The sequence below is a fragment of the Taeniopygia guttata genome, chromosome 2 (genome assembly GCF_048771995.1).
Source record: "Taeniopygia guttata chromosome 2, bTaeGut7.mat, whole genome shotgun sequence".
Lineage (NCBI taxonomy): Eukaryota > Metazoa > Chordata > Aves > Passeriformes > Estrildidae > Taeniopygia > Taeniopygia guttata.
The window spans coordinates 76918098-76935357 of record NC_133026.1 but is presented as its reverse complement, the minus strand read 5'-3'; the positions used below and the strand labels follow the sequence as shown (position 1 = coordinate 76935357).

General features: G+C 40.5%; 1 protein-coding gene across 1 annotated transcript in view; it reads right to left on the bottom strand.

Annotated features, from left to right (window-relative positions):
* Positions 1-12508, bottom strand: part of MARCHF11 (membrane associated ring-CH-type finger 11) — a 32899-nt gene extending 20391 nt beyond the window's left edge. The window contains exons 1-2 of the mRNA XM_030267102.4: positions 12239-12508; positions 11134-11289 (exon numbers count right to left, since the gene is read on the bottom strand). Coding sequence (XP_030122962.1) covers positions 11134-11289; positions 12239-12508 — 426 coding nt within the window. The remainder of the gene's footprint in view (positions 1-11133; positions 11290-12238) is intronic.
* Between the last annotated feature and the right edge of the window lie 4752 nt (positions 12509-17260).

Sequence of the window (17260 nt, the reverse complement as noted above, 5' to 3'; positions counted from 1 at the left end):
GGAATGAGATGTTGAAGGAGAAAGATTGGTATTTTTTTGTGACTGTGAAAACAAGCCTAAGCAACTTTCCAATAAAAGAGCTTTTAAAATGGCACTAGGTAAATGCCTGCTCATGGTCCACCAAAATGAAGCAGCCCAGACTCTCAACCAACAAGATAACCAAGTCCAGTGCTGGAATACTCCAGTGGGAAGCTAAGTAGCTGCAACTTTGGACCCACATCCTTTAGAGATGCTGATGGCCACTGACAGTCTGAACAGTCTTCCAGCCGTCTTCCAGCACATACAGAAGTTTTCTGAAAGTGCTTATCCTTTAGTAATGAAAATAAACATGAGATGTGTAAATTAACCATCCCTTTGGAGGCATGCAAATTTGTGTATGAATTTGAGTTTGTAAATAAAAGTTAGCTTTCTAAAGTAATTTTCTTTTTATTATCATAAAACATATTCTACAAAACTCTCTTCCCCTACAAGAGGGGCAACAGGAAAGACAGGGATGGAGCCTTTATGAGGGAGCATAGTGATAGGATGAGGTTTAGTAAATTTAAACTAAAAGAGAGTAGGTTTAGATTAGATATTAGGAAAAAAATTATTTGCAGTGAGAGTGGTGAGACACTGGAACAGGTTGCCCAGAGAAGCAGTGATGAAAACAGAGAGAATGACCCTGGGATAAAGACATGGCTTCTTATCCACACTTCAGATATGCTAATGCAAGATTGTAGCATATAGCACTGCAGGAATTCTAGATGATTTTTAAGTAAGCAGGTTGGAAGCCTGTATATCTGAACCCAATCAAGGAGCAAAGAATTTTGAAGGTTATTGTTGGGAAGGATAGATAAATATGATTGTCTAGCAGAAGAACCACAATAGTACAGCCAGGATGAATATCATGCTCCCTACTGGCTGGACAATACCCTTACCTACAGAGGGGTCCAAAAGCCAAATGGACTGTTCCATCTCACCCCCCCAGAATGTATGGTTCATCCCACACCTGTAACCCTCCCCTGAAACATCAAGTGTCTGTGACCCCATTGGCCCAAGTCCTGTTCCAGCCCACCTTGAAACCCCCCTTGATAAGGGGCCTCCGGGGGGCCAGACACTCTCTTGGATCTTCCCCTCCCCTCTTGGAACTTCCTTCTCCCGGATTCCCTGCTCCCCCCTTTGTCTCTCCCCTCCCCCATCACCTCAGGCCCGGCCACGTGCTGTGTCTAGCAGCTCGAGGCAGGGCCTCTCTCCATCCCAAATAAACCTTATCCTCCAAGGGCAACAATCAGAGATCTCTCATCTGTATCCACCCAAACCATCCATGGAACCCACAAATGTCTTTACAGGTTATCTTGAGGACCTGATGCATGAGAGTTGTACAAATAAGACAAAGGCTCACTTGTGTCACATGATGACCACCAACACATCTGGAAGTTCTTAAACTACTGAAACTGCTTTCTATTCTAAAACAATCTAGACTAAAAGACTGAAGTCCTTAGATTTTGTAGGTTTAATTGCTGGGACTAGGTTCACAACAGTTGTATCAGTGACATCTACAAAACCAGAAGGGTAAGGCCAAGGGCAAAGATAAGCTTTTAAAATCCCAACAGCCATAAAAACTTCCCACTAAATGCACAATAGATTTTCCACAAATTTCTGAACACAGTCTAGTACATGGCATCAATTCTCAGTGGAGAAACTCTGAAGTAGGTGCATTTCCACAGAACAAGCATCAATTTCACATATTTTCTAGATTTTTAACCAAGGCTATAGGAAGGAAAGGACAGGCTGAAGTAGAGGATTTTGAAATTTGAGAGATTATAGGATCATAGAATTTTAAAGTTGATAAAGATGTCTAAGATCATCAAGTCCAGCTGTTGACCCAGCACAATTCCATTCAGTACTAAACAATATTCCCAAGTGCCACATCTGCATGCCTTTTGAACACTTCCAGATGTGGTGATTTCACCACTTCCCTGGACAGCCTGTTTCAGTGCCTGACCACCCTTTCAATGAGGCAATTTTTGCTAATCTCAAATCAAAACCTCCTTGGGCACAACTTGAGGCTATTTCTCTTGGGCTATTACTTGTTCTTCACTTGGGAGTAGAGGCCAAACCCACCTCACTACAATCTCCTTTCAGGTAGTTCTAGAGAATGATGATACACCCACGAATGCATTTCTACAAGATGTATTTGAAGGTCCCTCTGTTTATACTGGGTAGTGGAGGATATGAAAATCTTTTCCATAAGTTTTACATATATCAGAAAAGCATTCGTTATTAATCAAATTTCTATTTGGGGCAAGCATCCAGAAGGCAATGAGATGATATGCAGTACTCTGTAAATGGTGGGTAAGGAGGAAGTCACGCTCTTTATTAAGTCTCAAGAGGATTTTAAGTCAGCTTGTACATCAAAGTGTCCTTTTTGGAAAGTGCCATAAAATGATTTGAGCTTACAATGATTCTTGTGATCACTAAAGACAGTGGCTATGTGGAGAAACAGTGCTGCAGGTGCAGGAAAAGGCTGAAAGTGCAAGTCTCCCATATTCCGTTTGTGTTATTCTGATGTGACTCGGGGAGCTCCCATCAGCTGTTACACCCATTCCTTCAAGTAAAATTTGTCCTACTGCTCTACTCCTATGAAAGAGCAGCCCTGAATCAGATGTGGACTTTAGTCATCCAAGGAGGAACATAATGTGCTGGGAGTAACCACAAGCTCTAGTGGATTGTAAATTGCAGATTGCTCAGATAAAGCAATGAGAGATAGATAAAATGTTCCATTAAGATGTAGACTCTCAATCTGTCTGTTCTTGCCCATGGAATAGAGGGAGCCTCCTTTAGCATGAAAGAAGAGAGGTCATTGAAGTTTACTCTCATTTTCTTCAGCTACAGCTTCCTGGCTGCCAGTTTCATGGAATATGCTTTTCCCAAAATATTTGGAGTGCTTCAAATAATATGCTTCCAGCTTTAGGAGAGTAGTTAAATACACATAAAGCTAGCTAGCATTTCATCTTGGTGGCAAGGTACATGACTTTGTGAAACTGCTATGGAATTATTTTATTATATCCCTTCTTTAACCATAAAAGATGAGAAAAATGAACCTTTGCTTAGGGAATAGCCTCCATCCACTAATATGGTTTGTGAAGGTAACAGTATGGTACAGTCCTGTACTGGGAACACAGAACTAGTGAAGTTTAATGCTGCCCTGGAGGGAAGACACTGACAGAAAAATATGTAAAAATGAGACACATATGCACAAATAGAGTAGGGAGTAAGTAAACAGCATGGGGCCAAGAATGAGAATACTCATTCTCCACGAGCTTCACTGAAATCTAAACAGAAGGAGGAGGGAAAAAAAATTAAGAAATAAAAGTAAATAAAAAGGAAAGTTGAAATAAATTTGAAAGTTGAAAAATAACTCCATGGCAAAAGCATCATGCAGGCAAAACACACCATGAGGGTGCTCTGACTCAAGACAAGTACTTCAAAGGAACTGAGGTCAAAGTGTTCTTTCACCATTGCATTGTAGGCACAAAAGCAGGCAGGGGCTATTCGCTGCACACTACTGAAGCAATAAGAAAGCGTCTTCAGAGTGAATACCAAACATCCAATTTGAATCTACACATGGGACAAAAAATTTTAAAAATACAAGTTCAGTAGGTGCAAAATCTGTTTCCCCAACACAGCAAATTAAGAAGTAAGTTGGCATGACTGCCAGTCATTGGATGAAGTGCTGAAGACTTCAGTGAGAGCACACCAACATTCAAAACCAAGAAGTATTAAAAGTAAATTTCAAAATTAATTTAATAAAACTTTTTTTGACAAATTTCAGTTGTGGATAACAGTACAGGGATACTTCAGAATTAACACAAACTGGTAGAGAAGTCAGCATGTATTGACAGTATTTGGTGCACAAAGCAGGCTACTTGCACTGCCAAATCGACATAAGATAAAGAATCATAGACACACAGTATGAAAGCAGTACACCATCATATGTTAACATTTTTTTCATATTAGAAAATAGAAGAAGCCTCCTGAAACAACCACTTATTGGTTTCAGTATTTTTCCACTAATCTCTTTTGATAGGAATTAAAGACTTGAATATTTGGGATTTTTGACATATGACAAAAAAATATTGTACTGTGAAAACTCAAAAATCTCTGATCACTAAACAAATTTCTAGCAGACCAAGCCATTGGTAAAATGCCCAAGAACAGAAAATTATAAAAAAAACAGTAACACAAAGGTTTGTGAATGCAGGTCTGACACCATATCTTAAGCCTTGAATTGTTATTCTTAGCATTTCAAATGGCAGCATCAATGTATATGTAGTGACCATGATTCTCATTGAAACCCTTTTCTACTTTTGGATGTTTTTTTATAATGAAATCTGTTGTAAATATGTAATTCATGCTTATACTTCCAGCAATAGCTGTATTTGGATCCATTTCCTCTGAAAAACAACCTGGCATTGTATCTCATGCAAGTCATTCTGACCCATGAAAATTGGGGTTGAAAGAATCCACCTTTTTTTCCTTTAAGTAGTTAACCCACTATTTAATATACTAAGATAATGCCACTCTTTAAATCTATATTATATGTCTTACCATTACATCAGTAGGATGACACTTGTAATTAAAAAATTATTTCCAAGTACCATTCACAGTTTACATTGCACTGTTTTTTCACACTATTCTAGCAGTCACACTGCCTTGAGCACAATCTACACATCTCACAAAATAAAAACAAAAAACAATTGACTTTATAATAAGCTACAGAAAATAAAAGTGTAACTTATGAGGGGCATGCATCCACATACTTTTAATACTATTCCTTTTTAAAAAGTATGCTCTGCTTTTTTTCTATTTTGTATTCTACTTGATTACCTTAGGATATACTTAGAAGTTGGACAGAACTGCTAAACTGTTTGACTTTCTCTGTAATCCCCCATATTCCTTCCTGATGGCTTCAGCTCCCACTTGATGTCTCCTCTGACCTCTTAAGATTAATTTTATTTCTTCTTATAACTTACAAATATGCTTCAGTATTTGTAGTCAATATCTAGTATTTTGTTATTACTTCTTCCCTATCCCTACCCAACTCTCACTGTGATGATAGAATCAGTTCCTTTGTTCAACTACTATTCATTATTTCATGACTTTCAGATCATTGGTACTTATGATATTTTTCCATCCCTGTTCTCTCTCACCTGTCATTAATTATAAATTATATCCATATTCCTAAAGTTTATAAAGCTTTGGGTTTTTTTCCACTGTAATGTCTACTTTACACTCCTTCAGCTCTGCATGCTAACAGCCAAATATTCAACTCCTAGTGTGCTAGTAGTGTACCAGTGCTCTACTTATTTCCTCTGTGAAAAATGTGCTCTCTCATCTGAATGGCTAACCAAATGTTTTTCTCAAGCTAAACTGACTTTTGTCTCCACACCTTTTTGCTGCCTTTATTTGCCAGTTCTCTACTCCTTTTGTTTCCAAGTCTTTCTGTGCATTAATTACACGAAAACAAAGAAAACACAACATGAAATTCATTATCACATCAGAATTTTCTCTTTGATCCCTCCCATTTTTTGCATTTCAGGTTTTTAAGTTGATGACCTTTCTTTTATACTCTCTGTACTCTGCACCGCTAACATTTACTTACTCAATTCTCTTTTTCAGTCTCTCATTTACCTTCAGATGTTTTACAGGAAGTAGACAGAAAATGTATTTTTTCTTTCCCACCACAGAAAAAACCCTCAGCTGCCTTCTTCAACAGCTCTGCTATCCTTTTGTTTCTAAACTCATTAAGCATGATATTTAGAACTGATCATAATCACCATCTACCCAGTGCAGTCACTGAGTCAACTGTGAGTGGATCAGATTAAAAGGTCTATCTAGTCTAGTAAATTCTCCCTAGAAGTGGCCAAAAGATGCTTACAAAAAAAAAAAAAAAAAAAAAAAAAAAGACTGTGAGAAATACAGGTACTGCATCTATACTGATGACTGACATCGAATTTTCTGTTTCAGATTTCTCTCTTCTGTCAAAACTAAAGTGTTAGTCTGCTTCTACCACTTTTTATATGGATTTTACCATTCAATTAGGTTCATTAAAATCTCTAGGATTTTCATGTCCCAGGCCTATAGTTTTGTCACTCCAATACACGAATTTGTTCTCAGAATTATCATAAATTGATCAGGAATTATCTTAAATTTAAATATATATTTGGATCTTCCTGTTCTCAGTATTTCTAAAGCTTGCATGAACCATGTACTTTCTATGTAGTATATCCAAGTCTATTCATACATAAAAAATTAATTTCTCATCAATACTTTTGTTGTATGTCTCAATTACTGTAACACATCTTTTAAGCTCATGACAAAAGTAATTTTCTCAGCAAGTACAAACTGCTTCAAGTACAATTCATTTTATTCCGCTACTTTGACCATATTACTGGACTACTTTCTCCACTATGACAGACTCTCTTCTCCATCACATGAAATTAAAAAGACTTGACTTGATTTGATTTTTTAAAGCCCTTCCAGTCATTTATTGATGTATTAATTACCTTCTTACGACTACTCAGGCATTGAATCTCATTTCCATTCAGTTCATAATGCCTGTCTCAGCCAAGTATTTTATTTTCCAACAGCCCTTACATAGTCCCTTCATATTCAAAGGGTGCCTGCAAAGCTTCACTATTTTCTTTCTAAGAGGCCTTTTAAAACACATCCCATTTGAGATGCCAAAAACTGAATTATAGTTAGAAATGGCTAGTGTACCAGGGGTCTTGGTACCAGGGCTAGTGTACCATAGATTTGTCCCTTATCTCTTGTTCAAATTTCTTTGTAAATTGTCCAATATTGGAACAATCCTTTTTTTTCTTTTTTGTCCACTGACAAATATGGAATAGCACAATGTCTTCTTCTGGATCTTCAGTACAGACATTAATAGATTTTTCTTAGTACATTGTGCAGTTTAGAATGCATAATTGGAGATTTCAGCTTTTTCCCTTTCCCCTTCTTAGTTATGCCTAGAAGAACTTAATGCGGTCCTCCAGCTGAGCACAGTTATCAACAAAAACTTTTACTAAACATTTACTCTACAATTTTTTCTGGACACTGACCTCCATAATGAAGTAGCTGAAGAACTTGACTTTTGCACTTTTTAGTGTAACACACATTCACATACCTGCAGTCTGCTACACATTTTTGCTCATGCTTATCTAGTTGATGCCAGTGAGCTTTCTAAAGTGAGTGAGAATTATACACATTAACAAAATTTGCAAAAGTGTAGCCTTACCCTTTGAAAAGTACCACCTTAATTTTTTTCTGTTTTAAGAAATCAGACCTAACAAGTAAGCATTTACTTATTTAAATAAGTTTTGTGATTTTTCTGGTATCAGACAAGGTGTTGAACTGCCACACAATTAGGTTTTAAATTAGCACATTCATCTCCTGTATCACTTTTGGAATTCACCAAATGGACAGGATTTATCAAACATCTAATGTAACACTATTTTATGACAGACTACACTAACAGTCTAGAAAAGGCTACTCTCTAAATATCTTTACTACTGACTTATAGAAGTTACAGGTTTTAGCACCAAAGTATATATTTTCAACCTTTGCATGATTCTATTCCACTTTTAAACATTAATTCTGAACCTTACAAGAGCACTGACATTCTTCAATACACATTCATACATAAGTGCAAGTCTAGTGAACTAATCTCCTAACAGCATAAAAATTAGATAGCACCAATAAGAATAAAACAATGTGTTTATATTTCTTTTAGGAATATATTTTGCTTAGGAAGGAAATCTGTACAAATTATAACCTTAACAAACTAATAAAAAATAGTTCTTTTTGCACTTCTTTCTTTTTTGTTAACCTCAAATATAATTGTAAATGAGTTTAATTTCCAAGTCACACATTTGAAGTTTCTCTCTCCTTTTTAAGTCCTTCCAAAACACCCTGCCCAAAGCAGTTTTTATTCCAGCTCCCCTCATTATAGTTTGAGAGGCAGTAAGGGAATTTTCTAGTTATTAACATAGCCCTGTCTATTACTGGACAAATTCCACCCTGCCATTGGAGCAAGTCCAGCAACATGAACGTATGTTTTCATTAATTGACGAGTGCAAACTAAAATACGTCTTTCTGACACAATCCTAAGAAGGATACTGAAAAATTCCAAATCTCTGTTAATATATCATATCAAATGTCATCAACTTGTTTGTGTGCTCATCTTCCACTGCTAGCCCATGGGTTAATTTGGAGTTTTGTTTATGTTTTAAGGTTTATTCTCATAATAAAATCTATGTTTCCAGGATTAGATTCTTAAAAGTTAATTATGTAGTAGCTGCTGAATCTGGAACTAAATCACTGACACTGAAAGAATTTCTATCAAAATAGAAATATTCTGTCTCTTGAACGTACTGCCCCAGGAGACACACCCCTTGGAGATAACTTTGCCTTCCACGAAGCAATGGAAACCACAGAACATGTTAGATAATAAATGGAATATTCACATCTCTTCCAACATTCTGAATGAAAACATAGATAAATCTTTCTTAAGTTTCTACACATCGTTACATTCCTTAAATACATGAGGTGAAAGCAAATCTGAAGAGCTTCTGTAAATCTGCACAGTTGAGAGTAAATAAACCAGGTTTGCATAGAGTTGGTACAAATCTGCATTCACCTGAGAAAAAGTTATTTTTGTTAATAGCACCAGTTTTCTCTCCGATGACACTGCCTACAAAGTTCTAATAAATAAAACACTGGTAGAGAAAATTCTGGGAAGATGGACTGAGGCAGACTACTGGTTGCTGAGAGAGTAAACTACTCCTGTCCAAATACTGTACCTAATATAATGCAAGAAGTCTTGCATTTTTGGGAACTTCTAAGTACATTCACAACTTCAGCTGACAATGTTTTAAATTCCTTCTTCATTGAAATAGTCTCACTCTTTGCTTTTTGCCAAAACTAACCAAAATGTTACCTTAAAACGATCTTTTATGCAGTGTAGAATACTCAGAACCCGTCCAAAGGTTTAAGCCAAGACAATTGCTAAAAATGGCCAATATTATTACAGTCAAGAATATGGGGGAGTGAGTGCATTTTAAGACTGATTTCCCTTAAAAAATTACACAGATGACTGCATTTTGAGACTTCCTTTTAGATTCTGTTACTACAAGAGGAATATTCTGTGTAGGAGACTGAGAAAGGTACTACTGTGTTCCCTCAAAGAGATGGGTGATCTTTTGGGTGTCAGGAATTTGACCTCAGGATTGCATGTCCAACTTACTGAATTGCAACTCCATGAAATCTTTCTGTATGCTATTTTGTCAAGAAAGAAAGGACAGACTTAAATGACTTATTTAAAAAATTAAAAACATGGTTAAGAATAAATCAAGTATTAAGCTATTGAATGAGACACATTAATCTGGTTTCTTTCCCTCCTCCCCACCCCCACCCTCCACAATAAAAAAATTAGAGAAAAGGCGACAACTAATGAGGTGAGTGGCATTTAACTTTTGTCTCTTCAGTTCCTTTCTACTTCCCTTGTAAGACTGGCCAGACTTTATTGCCTGCTGTGTCATCTACTGACTCTTCTTTCCTTCGCTTTTCTACAGAAACTGAATAGCTGTTCTTCAAACTTGGGCTTGATTCTGCTGTCCACAGATAGGTGTCTAATGACTTTTCAGATGTCCTTTAATATCCACTTGGCCTCTATCTGCAGTTCCAGAGTCCCTCATAAATTCTGTCATATCTGCTATTCCGTGTACACATTTCAGCTACCTTAGCACATCTCAAATAGTACTAGATGCCTCTTTGCAGGCAACTGTGTCATGTCTTTCCTGTCTAACAACAATTTTCAGATACTATAATTGCAACTATTGCTCTTGTTATCTTTGTGAGGAAAAGGATGAGATTGCTTTGGATATGCAAGAAATAAAGGCTTTTATAAAGGTTGGAAAAAGCCAAAAGGATTAAACCTCATGCCAAACCATGTCTGTGTACAAACAGAATCTACAACCTTCATTTTTTAGAGTGTTCTACAAATGATTTAATTTTTTTACATCATACAGATTCTGTCCAGGAAAGTGTACCAAAACCTTTCCTTGGAGGATTATAAAGGAAAAAAATTGAAGTCTACTGGCACCGAAAGTACTTGCCCATAATCTTAACAGCTGTAAGCAAATGCTCCAGATATTCTGTATCCAAGGAATGCTTATCACATTCCCACAACTGCCATTACCATCCAAACATGTCTTTTCTATAAAATTCCAATCAAACACAGGCACAGAAAAATGACCTGAGTGCTCTGGCCTTTGAGAGCTCCATCATCTCTGAGCTCTTAGGATCAAAACTAAAAAAAGATACAATTACCTTACTAAATGTGTTCCTCAGATGTTATAAAATATAATTTCCAAGATGGAATTTAAGACCTCTAAAAATTCTGATATGCAAAGTGGTATTAAGGCTTCCCTAAGAGATCTGGTGGAGCTTTGAGTTTCTTCCCCCACCTCTCCCTGAACATGCTACCACTGCAATGCTCTAACTTCCATCTCATGTTCTGATGCTGCTGAAATGATGTGGAAATTGTTACTGCACATTTCAGCTTCTGAAAGAGCTACTGGTGGACAGAACTTTAAGAGTGTTCTACTGCTCTGAATTGTGACAAGACTGATAATTCACCTCCTTTGATATTTTTACCGTAGATGAATACACAGACAACAGAAGCTTTCTTCACCTCTCCCCTCTGGACCCCAAGTTGAAGAAAGAACAAAATCAACCTTTGAGTGAGTCTTGAACAAACAATAAAGACATGTTTAAAGTTTAGAAAATGAGTCTGGGAGATCCAAGTTTTCTGTCACGTCTCAGCATGCTTTAACTACTTAAAGAATTTACCAACATCTAAAGACCATTTCTATAGCAAGCCAAAAAATAGAAGAACAGAACTAAATCACTACACATTTTAGTATGCAACTGGTCTTAAAACCAGCTTCAAGTGGGTGCAAGTGCTAGCTGGTGAGGCATATAGGATCTTCTGCTGCATTTTCCAAAAACCTTGGAAGTAAAAGTAAGAATAATTTTATTATTTAAAAGACTGAAAAGACATACTTTTTTTAAAAAAGAACAAATTACCTGACAAGGCTTTTTCATTTTAATGGCTATAACATGATATCTGTAACAGCAGAGTTCACAGGTCCATGACCCTCTTTCACTTATCCACTTTAAGAGGCAAAGCTGATGCGTATATCGTACTGAGCCATCACAGCGGCAAGGGTTTAACAATTCACCCTGGAAAGGCAATACAGAAACATCAACTTTAAAGGAACCTTTCACGTACATGTACACTCAATACCAAAATCTTTAGGGGTCAGTAACAATGACCTGGTCTCAATTTCACTGGGTGGAAAAGTATGGTTTTTTTGGCTATGAAATACTCAAAAATATAACTGTCTTAAAAATACCTAGCTGCATCTACTGAGAAAAGACAGAAAGCTGTCTACACGTGTTCACATACCTATGAGAAACAACTGAAATATTACCATGCATTAAACAATACCATTAGCCATTTCAAATACCTCAAAAGATACCAAAAGTGGTTGGATACATTTCTACAACAGCTATTTGAAGTCATCGCTCAGAAAGAAATGTGTGATGTCACAATTCCATGAGAACCTTGCTCTTGGAGCATGGCTCTGTGCTGTCCAGCTAGCCAGCTGTCAGTCAGGACCTTAAATAATGTAAGTAAGCACTTCCCCTAGTAGTTTCTGTATTATATAAATCAGCTATTCTCTTCTTTCCAACTCCAAGACAAGCTATAAAACGCTAGTTACAAATCCATTGCTGATAGTATACCCAGTAATGCCACGACAGAGATGATCCTTGGAGGTCTTCTCAGCATTACCTGTAAGCTAACACTCTCATTTTAAAGTCTAACAGAAACCTGAGAAATTCGTACTGTGTAGAGTCCCTCAGAGGTGAACCAGGGAGCGCGAGCGCCAGAGGACACCCAGCGTGCAAGCCAGACACGGCAAAAGCCCTGAATTTTCCCAAAGCTTTGCGCCGGTTCAGATTCGCCCCAGGCTTTCGCCACAACCAGCCCGCACAGCGGCCGCCGGGGAGGGCGATTCCTGCCGGGGAGCGACGCCGAGATCAGTACCAGGGACAGGGCACGGCGCCGGAGCCGAGGGGCGCGAAGCTGTGCGGGGTGCCGGCCGCCCGCCCCGGCGCCTCTCCTCACCTGCTCGGGGCCCTGGAAGCAGATCTTGCAGATGGGGCCGGCCCCGCCGGCGTGCCCGCCGCTGCCGCTCTCGCTGCTGCTGCACACCGAGCGCGTCTCGGGTTTGTCGTCGCCGGCAGCCCCGCTCTCCGAGCCACCCCTCGGGTCCTCGCCCTCCTCGGGGGTGTCTCCGCTCGCCTCCCCCGCCCCGGCCGGCAGCTCCAGCGGGGCGGCGGCGGCTGGCGGCGGCTCTCCGGCAGGGAGCACGACGCTCCCGGAGGCGCAACTCATGCCCCGGGGCACACGCTCCCCTGGGGCGGGGACGGTCCGCAGCGGCGGATGGCGGCGGGGATGGGGCGGCTGCGGGCTGCCGGCGGCCGGGAAGGTGACCCGGCGACAGGGAAGGTGACCCGGCGCGGCCGTTCCCTCACGGCCCTGCGCCCTGCGAGGAGCGGCGCGCGGGGCTGCGGCCGGTGGGCGGGGCGGGCGGCAAAGCGGGGGTACGGAGCGAGGGAGGGAGCGAGGGAGGGAGCGAGGGAGGGAGCGAGGGAGGGAGCGAGGGAGGGAGCGAGGGAGGGAGCGAGGGAGGGAGCGAGGGAGGGAGCGAGGGAGGGCAAGAGAGAGAGGGAGGGAGGGAGAGAGGCGTGGGGCTGGCACTGGGCACCACCACTGCCGCCCCCGCACCGCTCCGAGAAAGCCGCCGCCCTCGCCAGCGCCCTGGCGCTTGCCCAGCCGGGCGGAACCCCTGCCCCTTTCCGGAACGAAAATGCCTGCTTGCTCGCCGCCACGGCTCTCCTGCCCTCAGCACCGGCTTCTTCCGCAGCCCGGCGGCCGCAGCCCCTGCCCCGCGGGCACTGGCTTCCCTTCTGTTCGTGGCCACCTCCTGGCCCTGCTCCCGGTGCCCAGTGCTCAGGGGGCTCCTCAACCACGGGCCCTCAGCACCGCAGGATGCGGCCTTTCAGAGGACACCTACAGATCTTTCTACTTTGTCGAGGTTTTGGCTGCAGGAGGTTGCAGAACGAATATTCAACAGTTGTTCTTTGGGTGTGAAACAGCTCTCAGTCTCTTCTGTGGCTGCCTCTTTTTTTTTTTTTTTTTTCCCCCTTTTCTCTAATTCATTACATCAGCTCATTTTCAAAATTAAATCTGCTAAAAGCATAATGATCAAATAACTTCTAAAAAATTCCTCAGCAGTTAGAAATTCTTTAAAGTTTGCCTGGGGCTGCTGAAGGAAAGTAGGTGTGAATTTCAGCATCAAGTATGACACCAGTGCACATTTGATCTCGTGAAGATGACAGCAACTGTCTGTGCAGGGAAGGAGAGAGAAATAAAACCTAAAAAAAAACCCAAAACAATTATGAATCCATATGCTCTTCCATAGCCACATTTAGATCCAAAGTGTGATGAAATCACACACCTTCCTCATTGGCCACTTATCTGTATCCTCAAGATGAGGGAGTAGCTGGTGAGCTCAGCCTGTGCCTTCTCTGGCTGTGTTGTGATAGTAGTGGCTTTCTCGGTGTGGATGTTTTATCAGAAGACCGAAGCAGCAGACAGAACCAAAGCAGCACTTCTCAGCCCACAATCTCAAGGCATTGCATGGCTCTCAAGCTCTTCAGAGAGGCTTGCCAAATATATTCCAAACACCCGGTCCAACCTTTTGGCCTGGCTGGAGACCAGCTCAGCAATGTGCCGTTGGCAGAAAAGCATCAGACCCATATTGCAGGAGAGTGACATTCAAATCAGTTGGGGCAAGGTGTTGTTAAAGCAGTTTCGGTCCCCCTAGAGTCTGCGTCTATTATGGAGGCCATGCAACAGATAAATTAAGGACAAAGGACACCAATGTTATTTACAATATTGCTCTAAAGATGCATATTCAGAGGTTGACTCCTCATAGTGGAATAGGAAGTATCATTAAAACTTTTCTCATCAGCCACTAATTCCAATTCTCATGAAAATCTATTTTTCTGACAGCTCTACATTAGCTAAGTCAGTGGTGGACTCTTGCGGTGCCTCTTGTGGTCTGCAGCTAGCTCGATGGTAGGCACGCTGGACAACGAAGGCCAACCCCTATGACCACCGCGGGCGAGGGGCATGACCTGTGAGTCCTGCTGCACCAGACCTATAAAGGACCCTGTGTGACGGTGACAAAGACACGGGAGTAGTACTTCTGAGGGTACCGCAGCTCCAAGTTTATTGGTGGTCTACGAGACCCACATTAGCTTGAGTCGGGTATGCCCCAAAAGGCAGCAGGGTACAGCTGAGAGGGGATTATAACAGGGGGTGGCAACATGGGGAGGGAACAACAGTGAGCCAATGGGGAATAACCGGGGAGTGGCGAAGGGAATGATAATCAAGGGAGGTATCCAATGAGGTGAGAGGGAAGGAGGGGTCCCCGGGGATCAGCCTATCACCTAAGGCCCCACCTAAGGTTGGAAGGTTCTGGATATAAGGGAGAGGCCTCAGGGTGATAGACAAGCCCCGGGGTGGGGTAAGGGGAATGACTCAGCTTAAAGTTATATAGCTGGGGTGGGGAAAGGGAAGACTGACAGGCGAAAGGGGGAGGAGGAGAAGGGGGGACAGACCATGTAACATAAAGAGGGGGAGAGGAAGAAACCATTTCATGGGGAAACTGAAAACACACACCAACAGTGGACATTTATGTTGGCATTACAACAAGATGCTTCAATCCCAAAATTATGTTTGTTCATGAGGTGGTTGTTAAGTAGGTAAATAACATGGATTTGTCCAGATTTGCTAATGTAAAGCAAAAAAAATGGCACATTGACAGAGACATTTTGATGAACAGCAGATGCTGTGGAATTAGGAAATTCTCTCCGTATGATTTTTTTCATAGCAATGTAATACCTGAAGGGGTTGACAGAGAAGCTAAACAAAAGTGAAGACAGAACTAATCAAATAGATTAATTCTAAAAAAGAAAGTGGTAATCACAAAAAATGATGAGGAAAAAAAAAGGAAGTGTCAGAACAAACAGATGAATCAAAAATACTGTGTAGAAGAGAATTAAAGCAAAACCGGAAAAGTGGAACTAAAGGAGTGAAATGAGAAATGCATGCTAAAAAGTTACTCAACCATATCTGAGTAATACAGCATGCCCTTGCCATTTGCTGTATGTGGAGGTTTATGACATTTTCTTTCTCTTCCTTTTGTTTGTCAGCAAAAGTTCAGCAAGTGACATGGCTTTTGGAAAGGCTATAGAAAGAAGATTAAAATGTCAACACAAATTGAATGACTTCTTAGTGGCAGAAAAAGAAAGAAAAATGTGACTGTAGAGAATAATAGAGTGCTTTAAGAAGGTCAGACTTTTCTACCTAATCTTGGCTGAAATAAATGTCTAACATGATTCTTAAAAGGAAATACATCTGACATGAATCAGGATATTTTTTTCACACATATGTAATTATGTTGGAGAGCCGATTGTGAGTGGGTATTTCACAGACATGAGTTTTTTAATATATCACCTGTTTGCCTGTCTACCAACAGCTACTGGCTTGCTGGCTAAAACAGAATTACAAAGGCTATCAATCCCTGTGCTTCAGAGAACATTGGAGTCGTTTGGCATTCTGGGGGGGAGGAGATGCCAACAAAAGAGCAGAAGGGGTGGAGAACATTCTGTAACACAGCCTCCAACCAAAGCAGCGTTCAGCCTTCTGCTGAGTGGGAAAGGAGGACTGGAGCCAAAATCAAAGATTGAAACATAAAGAAGAAAAATTTCAAGCAAGAATGGATAATTCACTTCATAACACCAGTAGTGTAGGTGGTTGGGAGAAAGCAAAAAAGACAAGGTGAAACCAGGAATAATTAATTTGTGATTAAGACAGTGACCTGGAGCTTATGGGATTTATATTTAAGCACATTTTGCTATACATTTCTTGAAGAACCTTGAGCTAGTGACCTCAAGTGGGCTGCTCAGAGGCATCTGGTTGCCTAAACACAGGCAGCTCTTTGCACTTCCAGACATATGTCCAACAGCCTCCAGGGGACTGTGGCTGTCACATCTGCCATCCCTTTTGCAACAGTGGACATACATTCAAACCAGCACTAGACTCCCAGATGTTAGAACATCTCCCTTAGATGGGCTTATTCTCTACATAAAACTGAAACAATAATGTTTGCTTTCTCTGTTCTTGTTCCTACTTCTTCCACTATAATATGTGACATTTTACTGGCAGATTCAGGCCATATTTGTACAGTCTTGATCTTGGCAGAAGTATCTAGGCATTAAGACAAATAATAAGGAACAGTGATACCAAAAAATAACACCGAAGTAATAAGACTGTGGGATAGTGAAATTAATTGAATTTCCAGCAGGCAATGGAACAGGCAGGAGAAGTACAACCCCTGAGAGAACAGAACTTGTTTCTCCTCTATTTTCCTCTGTTCTGCTCCAGGTACATTTGTTTCTCCATGACACTGGCTCAGCACTGTGCAATATTTTCCTCCAAATAAAATAATGGAGGCTCATACCAATTCTTTTACCTGAGGAGAATCAGTTGTAGGTAGAACATCCAGGAATTAAAAAAATATGAGGGAAGTATTTGAATGGATGGAGGTGAAATGTTCAGGGAATAAAAAGAATAGGGAGTATTGTTTGGTTGTTGTTTGTTGGGGTTTTTTTAATTGTATATCAAGATAAACACATTATGGAAATCTTTATGTATAGAAGAGGTTACACAGGAATAAGGTGTGCAGGTAGCAAACTACTAGGGGGGTTATAGGAATGTTACCACATGCTGAAAAGCCAAGCACCGCTCTTCTTTTTTTTCTCAAAAAATTTCCATAAAACATTGACCTGTGCCATAAATATAGGAACAAAACAACTCAATGATGAGTTTCTTCCTTTTTGCTGCTTCCTGTACCTCTGAGGAAAACAAGATGATACAGTCCTGAAATATTAATAAGGGAGCAAAGGGAGTAATTGCCAGTTTATTACATTCAAAACAAAATACTAATGAGACAGTAGAAAGTTAAATCTACTTAGATAATAATACAGGCACATCATTCTATTTGCTGAATACCAC